This window comes from Aquila chrysaetos, chromosome 10, assembly GCF_900496995.4.
Source record: "Aquila chrysaetos chrysaetos chromosome 10, bAquChr1.4, whole genome shotgun sequence".
NCBI classification, from domain to species: Eukaryota; Metazoa; Chordata; class Aves; order Accipitriformes; family Accipitridae; genus Aquila; species Aquila chrysaetos.
In genome coordinates, this window is record NC_044013.1 from 13450014 (window position 1) to 13464615 (window position 14602).

Genomic DNA, 14602 nt, shown 5'->3' on the forward strand with positions numbered 1-14602 from the left:
TCCTGGGCATCAGCATTTTGGTGCCTAAATATAAATGAAGTTTGGGGGGTTTCTTTCTCTAGAAAGTGCAGTGCAATTCTACCTGAAGAAATCAAGGTCTTTTTAGATTTCTCTACTTTGACACCCAAAACCACTAGTTCCTTTCTGAGCAGCACCAGACTAGGACTCAGGTGACCAAGGCTGTATTTCTGGCTGCGCAACTGGCTTGCTGAGTAACAATGAGTAATCCTCTGACCTCCTGGTGCCTTAGTTTTCCCACAGGTAAAATGGGAGTAATTACACTGTCTTCCTTTGTAGAGCACTTTGAGAGCTATGAATAAAATGAGCCATATTAGATATCATTATTTAGACATTATTAATTATTCTTCGGGTTCATTTGTATAATGTGGAAGTGCTTTCTTCGTAAGAGTAGGTGTTCTCTTTACCTCAAGGTCTCCTAAGTACTCCATTAGCAGGTCCTTTAGAGGAATATATCTTGTGAAACAACAGCAGATCTGTAGCTTACTAAGAAAGACTTCTCTGGCCCCATCTGCTTGTCCACTGACTGAGGACTACGGAGCCAGTGATAGAGAATTGTATGCTGTTGGTAGACATTTGGTGGGGAGAAACAGAAAACAACATCCTGTAACTTTGGCAACAAGCAAAAGAAAAAGCTCTAAATGTTTTTGCTCATCCTTAGTGTGAAAGATTTCTTCTCACAAGATTTTACACCATGGTGTTACACCAACATCAAACCATGAAGTTCAGCATCTATAAACCACACTGATAGTTTCTAAGAGTTTGCACACTGTGCGGGAGAAACACAAATCACCCCAGAGCTCCAGCTTCCTAGGGAAGCTAAGGAGAACTGGAGGTGCTTGGGTTTCTTGAAACCCAACACAGCAGCTTCACTGAGGTACCTTATTCATTTCTGGTTTCTGCATAAACTCTGCTACTAACCCAGGGGCAGTTCAGAGTGTTGAAGCTCCAAGCCCGTTTTGGATGAAAACCCAAAGAAAACCATGCTACCTCTTGGCTGTAATAGTCTGTCTTATTTTTGGAAGGAGGTTGCTGGACTCACACATGCACCCCAGTGGAGCTGCACCCTGCATAAGATCTGACTCTATATCAGTGAAAGCAGGTGGCATCTGCCTTTAAGGTTAAAGCTACAGAGGAGGGGCTGTGCATGCTCTGTATCAGACCCAGGTCTTGCTTTCCTCAGGAGCTCGTGTCTTTTCCCCAGCAGTAAGTCAAGCCTTGGTGTTTTGGGTTTAGTCCTTTCTAAGCAAGGTTGTTTGCAGTGAAAGGTGGCTTTTTGGGTAAGAAGCATTGCAATAGTTGAGTTTAATAGTTTTCTGTCATTGTTTTCTGGTGTGGAAAGTGGTTTGGGTTGTTTTGTTTTGTTGCTTTTCTTTAATGTCTTTGATGTGAAGGTTGGAAGGGGGAAAACGTGGTGAAGAGTGCAAGCATGTGCTTAGAGTGAGGTAGTGGAAGCAGAAATGCCTTGTTTTCTCTCCTGTTTGCCACCAGTTTATGTAATGTTGGGCCAAGCAGTCAGGGCATTTTTTCCACCTGTGTTGGGACCCTTGGCTCCAGGGAAAGGTAACAGCAATGCAGATGGGCTAAGGCTTATGAAAGGCAAATGCTGTGCTTGACAGGGGTGGGGGGGGTTTCTGATTGTTGGGTTTTGGTGGGGTGGGTTTGGTTTTGTTGGGGGTTTTTTTGTGTGACGTTTAACATTCCCAGCCTTCTGGGATACTCTGAAATTGGGTGCTGTGTGAGCACATCTCCAGGGTCATGTTGCTCTCATTGCCATATTTTGCAGAGATCTCACTCATTGGTGTGATGGCAAACTGAATCAGCTGGGATCCAGTCCCACTCGATGGGCTGTAACACAGCACTTCTGGGGAAATGATCAGGAGGCAGCAAAACAATCAGTGTGCCCAAGGCTTCAGCCTACCAAGTGAATCTGGAAAAGTGCTTTCACCTGGAGTCTGGACTGCTCTCGCTTCAGCAAAATAAATAGGATGGAGCTGAGCTAGACCTTAGTGGGAGTGCTTTGCTGGCTGAAACCTGTTCTGGGATTCAGTGATTCAGGAGCAGTGTCCCAGCACTGGGCCAGGAAAATCTGTGCTTTTGGTGAGGTGCTGTCTTTCAGAAAAGATTTAACCTGCTATTTCTGTTAATTAATAATCCCCTGGTGGTTTTTAAAGGAGGGGTTTGTAGGTTCAACGTCTTATTCAGCTTGCAGTTTGATGGGGGCTGTGAATCCCTCTTTAGCTCTAACCTGATGCAGTTAGTGCTCTCTGCTTGTGGCAAGCTGCCTACCAACTATTTCAGCAGTTAACGCAGGGAATTAGCTTGTAGAGTTAAAGCAGAGGGCAAGCTAGACAAGACTTACTACCATGCTTTGTCCCATCATAGTCAGTAGTTTGGTATAATAGGCTGTGTTCAGTAGTGTTATCTGCTATGATGTGCTTTGGCATGAGTGGTTGTGGGTAAAAGGGATGTTGTTTAAATCTGTTGATAAAAAAAGCTGCTGGTAGGAGCAATTTGAACAATGTGAACTCCTGCTATCTTGTGATTAACTTTAGGCACTCGGGAATTATTTTACTGAAGCTAGAACGTTTGCTGATGTGGGAAAAGGTAATTAACTAGAGTAGTGAAATTTGTGCTTAGATCTTGCTTAGGCTTGGGCAGCTATTTTCTCGTGAAAGAGCAAATTTGGGCACTTAGTTATGCTGTTTAGTAGACAGAGGCTGCTCCTCTATGCTGAAGGCTGTTTGTTAAGGAAAATGGCACTAGGTTTAGGTTTTAAGATCACAGGGAAGGAGGCAGTTTAGCTTGCGTGTAGCTTTGTGCTGAACTGAAGTTGGTTTTCTTGGGGCTTGACAGCTCTTTCCCTGAGAGCAGGGTGCACCAAACTGAGTAAAAAGCAATGCTCACTACCTCTGTAATGCTCTAGCCTTCTCACAGATGCCTTGCTAAGGTTGGACACCTAATCCTGCAGCCTCCTTGGAAATAGTGCTGTATGGGTAGTAAAGGTGTTGCAGAGAGTGTTGAAGGAGTCTCTCAAATTTCGCTTCTGTGACAGCATTAACCAGGGAACTTCTTTTGCTCGGTATGGGGAAACATGCCTTTTTGGCCATCAGGTAAAATCTGATAATGCTTTTCTTAGAAACAGTAAGCCAGGAGTTTGGTTGGGTACAGGGATAAAGATGACACAGCTGGAAAATACCTCTCTCTGGAGAAATTTGGAGTTGTGTTTAGTACAGGAATACACCGGCTGTGTCCTTAACTGGTGTGACTCTTTCCAACAGCTCTGTTAGCTTCAGAGGTGTACAATAACCAACCTGCCTTTATCAGTCTGTGAAGCTAATATCTCCTTCCTTTCCTGCGCTGCAGGCTGCGGGCACTGTGAAGAGTGCTTGGTTGGGGTAGGTTTATGATAAGCAACTTCTGCTTTGCTGCTGAGTGGGACTACAAGGGCCAGAAGAAGCAGGGCTGAACTGGGTTGCTTTGCCTTCCTGAAACCTAGGACTTTGTGCGGTTGTGAACCAAAGCTGGGCATGTCATGGCATGCAGGAACCTCATTGCACTGAGGAAAGAAGGTCTCTGAGGAAGGTCTGTTTTGTAGTAACTCTTTTTGGTGAAGTTGGTTCCTGTGTACATAGTAATGAGCTGGTGTGGACAGCTGCTGTTGCTACCTTGGTAATGAATTCCTAAGAAATGATTTTTAGTGTTCAAGTCAAGGGCAGTTGTCCTAAGTGGTAAAAAATTGTTAAAAGCGAGCACTGTGATGGCTTTGGAGAACCCATTGTGGGTGTTCTCTGCCTGTTCCTCGGAGGTCAAGACCAGTATCGAGCAGTGCCTGGCGTCCGCGGGTTTAGTGGCAGAGTGGGTTGGGGAGCATGCACTCCCCATTGCTCTCCTACAAAGGTTGTGATAGTGTTGGTTTGCAGCTTATATAGCAGGCTTTAGGCCAGATCTGTTTTTCTGGGTTTCAGTACGGCACTCTTGAAAGTGCCTTACCAGACTGAAAGCCTGAAAGGAGTAATTTCTGGCACTTTGTGGGATAACTGCTGTTCTCAGAGGATTTGTGATTATTTATTCACATGTAGTGTGGGTATGTGCTCGCATCTGTGAGACAGACCTATTAGCTATGACACTTCTGAATTTTATTTTTGTCTCTGGCTGTTCATGAACTTTTAAAGGATGTTGGGGTTTTTTTTGTTAATCACAAAAAGGATGAGTAACTGAAGTGATACTTTCACCTATTTTGAGGCATGCTCAGCTACGGCTCTGGGGGTTGAAACCACTTTGATTTCTGTTAGCTTAGGAAAACTGAACTTTCCAAAGAGCATGCAGTTCTGTGGGCAACAGAGGTGAGGAAAGCCCTGCTTTTTGCAGACCAGAGTCATCCTCAAAACATAAGAAGCCATACAAATTCACTAAAAAGAGCTAGATCCCTCTCTGACAGCAGCCAGAAACTGATGCTTCAGGTAAAAGTAAACAAAAAGAACAACTGTAGTGTGATACTTCCTCTGAAACACTCTTTCTTAATTTTGGCAGCTTAATAAATTAGGGTCTTCCATGCAATTTGTTTAGGCCATTGTGTTAAACAGCATCAAAATGTGCCAAACCAAATGTTAGTCCAATTCTCTTTGGAATCCATTTATAGCCCTGGCTCCTGCCACAGCCGTTCCCCTGGCAGGGAGCATGGTGGTTCAGTTCTATTGTGTCAAAACAACTCTTTTACATGAAAATTTTGCAGGGTGCCCCTGCCCTTGTAGCAGGAAAGGCAGTCACCTGCCTCGTACTCTGATTAAGTTGAACCGAGGGGTTTTGTCAACTGCAAATATACTCGAGAAATTCTCTGCCCCCCCCCCTTACATCCCTGCAGCCGTTGAGCATTTTGACATGGGTGTAAAAGCTGCTGCGTTTGAATTTAGAAATTGGCCAGTGGGATGAGAATGTGCAGCTGTGGAAGGCGCGAGTGTTCCGGCTTCGTCACTGCTCCTCTTGGGCCCACCTATTTCTGTGAGGCTTCTGGGAGCTTAAGGGGATAAAAATGGCCAAGGTAATTAGCAGATCTGGTGTAAATCAGCCAGTTGGGCTCAGAAATTACTGGAGGTGAGAAGGCAGTAGACAAGCAGATATAATCTGATGTGATGGAACTTATCTCCATAGCAAATAAAGGAAAAAGAAGATGATGATATTATTATTATTATTATTATTCAAATTTTTAAAAAAAAATACGTATTTTAGTCAAAGACCTCAGCTGCAGTGGCTGAGTGTAGGAGAAGTCATCTAAATCATCCAAGGGCATGACATCTAGAGAGGCAACCAGCCAGAGACAGTGGAATCTCACACTGCTTAGATGCTTCACCTGCTGGAAAGACTACCTGCTTTATATGGAAAGTTGATTATTTGGGCGTAAAATGGAAGGTGGCTGCTTTTTTTTTTTTTTCCTTTGGGATTCTTATGACACAGCATCCCAGTGGACTCTGAGGGATATTTAACTTATTGGGCAGGGTGACCAAATTCTCTCCCGTCTAAATACAGCATCTGCAGCAGTGTGGAATGTGTGTTGTACAGCTGTGAATGTTCCAGGCATTCAGCGTGTCTCCTTTTTCACACAATAGCTTCTATTTATGGGTTTTCATCAAGTTGGGCTCATGCATTCAACATATCTTTGTGTGTGTGTGTTTTTCTTTTTTTTTCTTTTCTTTCTTTCTTTTTTTTTTTTTTTTTTTTTTTTTTTTTTTGCTTTTGTTTTTTAAGGTTTGTAGAAACTCCGAGCCACTTCTCCTGGAAGGAGAGTTACTACCGATCAGCCATGTCCCAGAGCTCACAGCCCAGGGAATTCCTCAGCCCAGAGGTGCTCCAGCATATCTGGGACTTCCTGGAACAGTAAGTATCCCTTACATGGAACCTGTGGAAGAAGGTGTTTTGGGACAGGATGTCTCTAATTAGGCTGCTCAGGGGACTGATGCTGGGGGTTTTGGAGTCTTCTGTACCTGTTGATTAGAAGATGTGGGTGGGAGTCTGTGACGACTGACAGCTCTTGAGCTTTCAAGAGGTTCTACATCCAGGCTATGGGGAACAGATGCAGAGATCAGCAGTGACACTGACTCTTTTTAAGACCTTTTGTTGCTGAGCTGACTGCTTTCCAGCAGGTGGATGGTTGGTATTTTCCCCTAAGGAAATGGGGTCATTACTCTGTGTCCAGGCTGCATGTTTTCCTCTTTTGCTGATGCCAGGGAGAGGGAGGAGGTGGAGATGGTGCAGAGTTCATCCTGTCAGGTCCACTGAAGGAAATAAAACTGACTCTGTTCCCATTCCTGACTTGCCGTGACTGATGCTGAAACAGTTACTGCCATAAATCCTCCATGAGTTCTGTCTTTCAGTGATTTAACTCCTGTGCTCTTACCTCATTTTTATGGTCAGGCAAGTGAAATGTCCCTCCAGGCCCTGTCCTGTTCAGGGGCTGCTGTTAGCATAGTGGGTGATGAGGTAGTTGTTCATTAGTAATTACTTACTTTGTCCTGAGACTGGTTCGTGGTCATGCCTAAGTCCTGGGTGACACCCTAGCATGGGGCGAGGTGGGGTGGAAAACAGAATTTGGCCAACTTTAATTGCATCGCTCTGTTCTTTCAGGCCAATATGCTCGGTTCAGCCGATCGATTTAAACTTCATCGATGGCCCATCTGAAAATGGCCCTACAAACAAAATAGAGATTAGCATGGACTGCGTCCGGGTGCAGGACACGGAGCTGAATGACCCAATGTGGGTGAGTAGTGAGAAGAACTTCCTTAACCTTTGGGGACAGACGGGGAGTTTTTGCAGGAGCTAAACTTGCTGCGTTGCCCCAGGGCCATCTTCCCTCTCTTGGTGGAGGAGTTGTGGCCACTGCCTCTGACCAGGGAAGTTCCCTCTCGCTTTGCCTGTTGTGTCCCACCCACAGAAGCTGGTTGGGAGCATGGCTCTGCCAAATGACTGGTGGTAGTGAACAGTGTTTCTGTACACGTGGCTGAACTGGATGGCATGTGACCTGTGGAAAGGCATCGCTCCTCTGTGCCTCCCTGGGGCTGTGAGGAGAAGCAGGCTGGCTCCTTTACCTGCTCTTCCTTTCCTGCTGCAGCGGTGGCAGGAGAGAGGGAGGAGGCATCTAAACAGGCAGAAGAGCTGAGGAGTCTCTTGCACTTGCCTGGCTGCTCAACCGTCCCTGCTCACTCTCTGCTTAGAGCTAGTGTATGTGGCCTCAGGGTTAAAATAGTTGGTATTCTGGGTGCAGTTGCAATTTTGCTGACCAAGGGCAGGAGTTCTTCACTGGTTTTTCTTCTCTTGAAGGTCAGATATGAATGAAAACTTGGTTTCAGACCATGTTTGGGTTTTTTTCCTACTGTGTCTCCAGTTAGGCAAAGCTAGAGAGTGTTCGTAACAAGTTTTTGCCGTGGGTGTCTCACCAGTGGCTCAAGACTGGAATGCAGGTGAGGCATTGGTGGTTGCTGGTTCATTGCCTTTGGCACAAACTGACCAGCTCTTTCTTAGCAATAACTCTGGTGAAGAAGCCAGGTGCTATTCTTGCAGGCTGGAGCAGGAGGTATTTCAGGAGTTCGAGCTTTTCGTGTCCTGTTTCTGTTCTTCCTGTTTTTTGTATACTTTGGGGTAGAAATCATGCATGGTTTGAAATTTGTGTTGGCATCGGTAAATTTTCTTGTTCCTCTGTGTTTCCATCCTGAGAAACTATGTCAATTAATTCCTTGGTTAATCAACCACCATTTTTAATGTGCCCAACAATGGTGTATTGGTGGTCTGCATCCTGGCAGTGTTTGTAACCTGGAGGATCACATCTGCAAGGAAAGAGCTCCCAGGTCACACTGGTTGCAGTCCCCAGTGACAGAAGGTTTGACCTGTTACTATTGCTCTGGTGTGACCGCTGGGGAGACTGTGGTGCTCTTCTCTTTCCTTGCAAGATTGCAAAGGGTAAAAAGGGCACTCTGAGGTTGGGTATATGCTTGGCTAACGTGGGGTATGTGCTTGGCTGAAGTGGTGAAGCTAATCCAAGTGCACAAGGAGAGGTGATTGACATCAAGTCTGGTTATCTTTTGCTTGATTCTGTGGTTGGGTTGGGAACAGAGAGGTGGTGTGCAAGCCTTCAATCAGCATCTGGATCTTGGCTTTTTCCAACACCATAGCACAGCTCCAGTAATCAACAGCTAGTCCAAAACATTCTTCATGTTTAGCAGGGCTCCTAATTTTCAAAGTGGGTGGTAGTGTTCTGTTTGAACTAACTCTGTCCTATTAAAAAACAATCCACAACAGTTTAAAGGTCATCAGCAGAAACTTTGCTCCTTCCATGCTCAAACCTGGACTTGCTGCATTGAGTGCTAGCAAAGCCTCCCCATCTCCGGTTCCTCTGAGCTGTCTGCAGAGCACTGCGGTAGCTGACTGGCTCCCTTGAAGCCCTTGTTCAGAGTCTCCCTCTCCAGTCTGTGGTACAGTGAAATATGAATAGAAAATCCCTTCTTGTCCTCTCTGAGTACTGCTGAAGTGAGCACTGGGGCTAGGAGAGGAAGACAGGCAGCTTTTGCTATGCAGTTACCTTTTGCTTATGATGGGTTTGATCCAAGCCTTGCAAGAGGCATTTCTGGAGAGGCTGAGCTGCATGGTGACTTCTTTAAAAAGTGTTTTTCACTGACATGACAAGCCGAAGGGGGAGCAGGGAAATTCCATCCCATCCTCGCCCTCATTGTAAGGCAGCAGCTCAGAGTACATTAATGTATGTACATTAATAAATGTTCCAGTTTGTCTTCAGTGGAAGACAGCACCTTCGCTCAGTTGAATGCTGGACAAAAGCCTTTACAGAGCAAAATATGCATCGCAAACCTGTGCAAACAGCCCGTCTTTTAAAATGAGGAAAGCTCTTTTTACTCCCCTTACCAGCACCACCACCTCCCTATAAATTTGCAAACATCCCTGACAGGTGACAACTCCCCCTTGCAGAGAAGTCTGTGTTTGCTTTGCTGTTTCTGGGGCTCGCAGCCGCTGCAGCTTGCACTGGCAGAGAATGTGTAGCCTGGGGCAAGGTGTTTGCTGTTTGTCGGCTTTAATCTGAAATACCTTACAACCCTTTTCCCCTCCAGCTTCTCTTTTCCTTTGGATAGCTTCGGGGCAAAAGCTCCCCTTGCACCTGTCTCTACTGTAACCTCAGCCATGTCACTTCTAGACACTAGGTGCTGCACGCAGCTGATTGCAGCAAAGAGTTGAAGAGGGCAGATAAACACAAAGGAATGCAGCAGAAACAGAGGGGCCCTGGGAGATGAACAGTGAGATCAAGGCAGAGTGCTTTTTTATTATTAGATCTGTCTTAGGAAAAGAGCAAGGCCAGTTTTTCTCCAAAATGTACCACCATGTGAGATTTAAATAGGTGCAAAGCAATTAAGACTGGTTTATTTAAAGAAATTGTCCTTATGTGGACTTCAAGGCAATCCCAACCAGCCTTTAAAATAAGCTCTGCACCTTCTTGCAACTTATGGCTGAAAAATGAAGCTTTCAGCCCTGAAAGATGTCCATCCTTGATCCCAGGAGTTGTGTCACTGAGAGCTGTGATTTTTATTTTTTTTTTTTTTTTAATATTATTATTTAATTTTGGGGGGGTACAGCTGCCAGTTCACAACAAAGCTGGCAGTGGGGAAGGAGCTACAGTGTTCAGAGCAGTGCCTGAAGAAGCTGTCCCACTGGTGGGCTGGAAAATGAGCATGAGTTCTGCCCTGCTGAACACCCATCAGTTGTGTTCATTGCCTTGAAAATGCAAGTATTTGAGGAGAGAGATGGAGAAGAATGTTGGCTGACAAAGAAACCCCTCTTGTTTGAGCTACAGCTCTGTCTCTTGCTGAGCCAAAACCTTGCAGTTCTCACACTCTTGTTTTTAAGGAAGAAATATTCTCCCCGTGTCCCATATAAGAAAGGGGTAAGAGAAACTGGTGATCGACACTACCTTGGGATGAAAAGAGCTGGAGGGGACAGGAAGAGGGTTTGTGGGTCTGGTGTAACATTAGACAGTCAGCAGCGTTCCCTGGCTGTGTGCCTTGTGACCGGCTCTTTCACAATGTCCTAGGTGGCCCATCTGTGATGCTGCCGGCTGTGCCTCTTCCTCTCCCATGGCATTAACCACAGTCACGCTGGGAAATCCCAGCAGAGATCTGCCTTTTTGCATAGCCGGAGAGAGGGGCTGGTGGTCCCTGTGGGTGTGGAGAACGTTTAGTCTCTGCCATGGCCCTGGTGTGGGAAGGAGCTGCAGATGGCCAGGAAGGTAAGTCGAATGTGTGTCCTTGTGGGCCACCTGCCATTCGTTAGGCTCACCAAAAAAGGTGGTCCCCAGCCTCTTTCCTGACCAAAAATGTAGCCAGCAACCGTGGGGTCTGTGGTGGGGTGGTGGCCAGCTCCCTGCATTCAGCTGGTCTCCAAGGCTGTATCCTGCAGTGCTAGAAATGCTATAGGTATCTTCTTGGTTTTTTTTCTGACTGACTAAATACCTTGGAGCTACAGGGAGGAGGGGTCTGGAGACCTGTCTCTAGGAACGAGCATGTGGCGGTGCAATAACCCTTGCATTGCCCTGGAGCCTTCACAGCGTGTTGTCAGCCTGCCATACCAGGTGCAAAATTGCTTTCCTTCACCAGCCCTCAGAAGTCCTTTAAACTGCTCACTGATGCTAAGATATGCTAGTCTGGACCCAAACAAAGCTGCTTTGGGCTAAGGACTTCAGCGGGCAGCATCCTGATAAAAGTGTTATTTGAGGGGCTTGCAGAGTCTGGAAGTCTTCTACCACCATCCCAGCAGTCTGCCCAGGGCTCCGGGAACCTTGCAGGCGGGAGCAGGAGTGCTGTCCCCAGTGATGGAGCAGCTCATCCCCCTCCCCCTGTACATACCTTATTTCATGCCCCTGAGCGAGCTGTCCTCCGCAGCCCCTTGCCTAACCAGTTCAGTGGAATGCCTTTCCCCAGACAGTCGCCGTGGTCAGAGTTTTCTTAACCTGGATCTGTCCCTCCCCACAAAAGGGAGAGAGAATTCCTTGCCTTTTTTTTTTCTCTTTAAATTTGTCCTTCCTCATCTTCTGCAAATCATCGTGGGGATTTGCTGTGTGTGGCTTGGTTTGGCACTGCTGAGCTCCCTGTGGGGTGGGTTTCTGCCCTGGGGATGGCGGTGTGAGTGCTTCAGACAAGGCTGCATCCTTTTGGGTTTGGATCCTCAGCTTCATGGGCTGTGGGTGTCCCAAGCCTGGCAGCTACAGAAATTTTGGAGGTGCAACGTGTGTTTCATAGTTTTAAAAGTGAGAGGTTCAGCTCTGTAACTTTGCTGTTCTCCCTTATACACAGAGGTGGAGATAAAACTAGGCCGTAGGAGAGACTGGATGTGGCCCATGTGGCATATGGAGGTGTCGAGGCTCTCGACCTCAGCCCTCACACCAATGGTGCATCTCGGAGTTGGTATTTGATGCTTCCCAATGAAAACAAGAAACCTTTCCCAGGTTTAACCTGCTGTAGGCTTGTGGAGGAGCCACCCCAGCCACCTTGCACAGGATACCTTCCCATGCTGCAGCCCAGCGAGCTGGAGAGGAGCAAGGCTGAGGCCCCTGCAGAGCTATCCTGGCCCAAGGTGGCTGCTGGCTCTCTTCTGCATGCTCTCAGACTTAGCACTGTGTAAATCAGTTCAGTAATTTGTATTTGGTGGCCATGCACTGAATTCCTGGGTCCCTGGGAGCCCATCACTTGGGGACTGTGGTCAGGATCAGGTGTGCAGCAATATGATGGACTGTTATAAAAAAAAAAAAACAAGCCACTGTCCTGCAGGAAGCCTGTTGTATCCTATCCAACACTGTAATATTAAAGCACAGGCTCTGATCTCTGTTAAATTTTAATTGCTTGCTTAAAAGTATTTTTCTGGGTCAGGAGAAGAGAATTCGACTTGCTGCAAGGTAATTGCTGAGGAAGCAGGTGAAAGCTGGTTAAGGGGTGGTGGGACTGTAGGACAGGGAGGACATCCCTGTGTACTGACAGCAGGGCAGGGAGCTGGCGTGGTATGCGTGGTGCGGCTGAGCGGTGCAGAAAGAGAGTCCCAGTGCAGGGGCTGACTAAGGGCTCTGGCGGGAGCCGCAGCCCTGCATTTTGTTGGGAAATGGTTTTGCACCTGGAGGATAAGGCCGATTTGATAAGTAGATGCAGCGAAGTGGGTTGTGTGGCTGTCTGTTTCCATGCCTAAGTATTCCCAGATTGACCATAGAAAGGAAGGAAGGACTTTGTACAGCACAGGGATGTGATCAAAGCTTTTATTACTGTCTGGTTTGTGCTTGAGAGAGTTTGAGGCTTGCCAAGTTTCTCTTCTTTGTGGGTATTTGTTGGTTCCATAGCTGTGCAAAGAAAGTTGAGATTATGCAAAGGCATTTCCATAATGAGCAAATGCATTATTCTGTTGGAAGTTTCCCTCCAGCACCTCTCTTGTTTGCAGTTGAACTTGTAGGCTCTCCTAATTTAGGCTTGGCTTTGTAATCCTGCTGAATGTTTAATCTTCTGCAGTGTAGGTCCTTCCAAATGATCTAATTATCAAATTTGGGGCTGCAGATCCAAATCCAGAAATGGTCAATTCCTTCAGGTAAAGGATGCACATAGAGAATGCATTTGTACATTCAGTTTGGCCAAAGCCTGAAGACTTCTCTCACTCTGTGTGTAGTAGGGCTCTGAAGACATATTTATGCTTCTTTAAAATAGTTTTTCACTAGCTACCTTTCCTGTGCTGTTTTGTCCTGGTTCTGGCTGCACACCAGGGCTGGCTGCATTTCTTTTTGTAGGAATGCAGCCAGCTGATGAGTATCATTACACCAAATGTTTTATTTTTAATGCCAATTCCCTGAATTCTCAATGGTATTGAAGAAAACCAATGGGTGATCTGTCTGCTGTGCTATTGATCATTTTGGAAACATATTTAAAATTCCTTTAAATATTTCTGCCCTTTCAGTACCTTGCTTTACATTCATCTTGGGAAGGAATAAACTAATTTTAAGCCAAAAAGCACAAACCTACTGGAAGAGCGCCATGTGTGAGATGGGGTGTTTTGTGTTCATTCTGGCCTGGCTCCTCTGGAGGGCTGGCTTTAGCTGGTATTGCTACGAGCGCTTGAGGCGGAAGAGTGTTGCAATTGTGAGTCTTGTCATCTGCCTACATGCAAATACCTCCAAACAAAAGAAGCAGTCACTTCAGAAAACATCTTCCCCAAGCAGCTAGGCCTGCCTCCAAAGGTTTCCATGGTGCTGCACGTGCTTCTTGCTTAAGTATGGAGCAATAATGCGTTAGTGCTTATTTTACATCTTTAAAAGGTCTCTACAAACACTTAATTAGAAGGCATCTTGATCTTGGAGCAACAGATCATAGGCACTTTTGCCTCTAGAGCAAGTTGAAGGTTTATGCTATCTTGATGAGATTTCACTGTATGTTCCTATCAAGTTGATAGGATCCCCTTTTTTTTTTTTTTCATTCTTAACCTATAAACATAATTCCCATATTTATTGGGAACACTTTGATTGGGTTAGAGCCCATAAGTGGTAAACCCCTTGGGCAGCTGGCATTTCAGCAAGCCACAAAGCACAACTTGGACACCAACAGAAGTAGAGTGGCGTGGCCATACCCAAAGTTTACCTTCCTCTGGACTTCTTTTGGTTGGTTGTTTTTGTTTGTTTGTGGGTTGTTTTTTTTTTTTTTTTGACCAAATTGCTGGAAGAAGGGAAATGAAGCCCTCTTCTCTTGTTAGTTGGAAGTAGGGTGATGAATTGAGCTGTCCATATCCAGCTAAATGAAAACTTTGCTGAGCTTTATGGTACCCCCCTTTGTGGAGTGAGATGGATGGAGAGCACCTCACAGTGCTGTTGCAAGCTGCAGTGCTGACGTACCTGGGAGGGGTGGCCAGGCTCATGGGATGCTTCTTTCAGGCTAAGACAAACCTGGAGCACAGCCCTGGGAGCGTCCCACTCTTCTTCCTTGTCTAACACAGCCAAAGTGTCTGTGCTGCAGCAAGCTGTGGGGTGTAGCTTTTGTTTTTAAAGTCCTCTCTTGCATTAATTGGGATTCTTGCTTTGAAGAAAGTCTTATGCATCCGAAGTCTCACTACATATGTTGCTTTGTGGTTCTGCAGATCCTGCCCACAGTCCTGTTAATGACTATTATTTTTCTCTACAATATTTCACGAGGAGACTTTTGGACTAGGTAATGTTTTCCTCTGAATGTCTCTACCATCTGCTTTCCACCTCACTGTTGCTGATTTGATAGCATTGAAATTAATGAGGGAGTGAATTGTCAGGCAGTCACAGAAAATTAAATCAATCTCTGTGAAGCGTAGATTAAGGAGTGGTTTGTGGCCTGGGTTAGTTTGCTCACTGCTGAATGAACTCTCTGCTAATCAGCATCTGAATTTGCAGAGATTAATGAAAGATCAAAGGAGTTTTCAGTAACGAATGTAACTGTCACTCTAAGAGCATGGATTTTTATCTGCAGCCTGCTTAAACAGAAGGAAAATGTATCCTGAAGCACCCTTCTTTCCCTTTGAGGGCATGGATGGGTACAGTGGACCT

At 45.9% G+C, this 14602-nt stretch overlaps 1 protein-coding gene across 1 annotated transcript in view; it reads left to right on the plus strand.

Annotated features, from left to right (window-relative positions):
• The window catches only part of TP63 (tumor protein p63), a 109671-nt gene that overhangs the window by 15121 nt on the left and 79948 nt on the right, over positions 1-14602 (plus strand). The window contains 2 exon segments of the mRNA XM_030029117.2: positions 5764-5892; positions 6640-6772. Of these exon segments, the coding sequence (XP_029884977.1) occupies positions 5764-5892; positions 6640-6772 (262 nt within the window).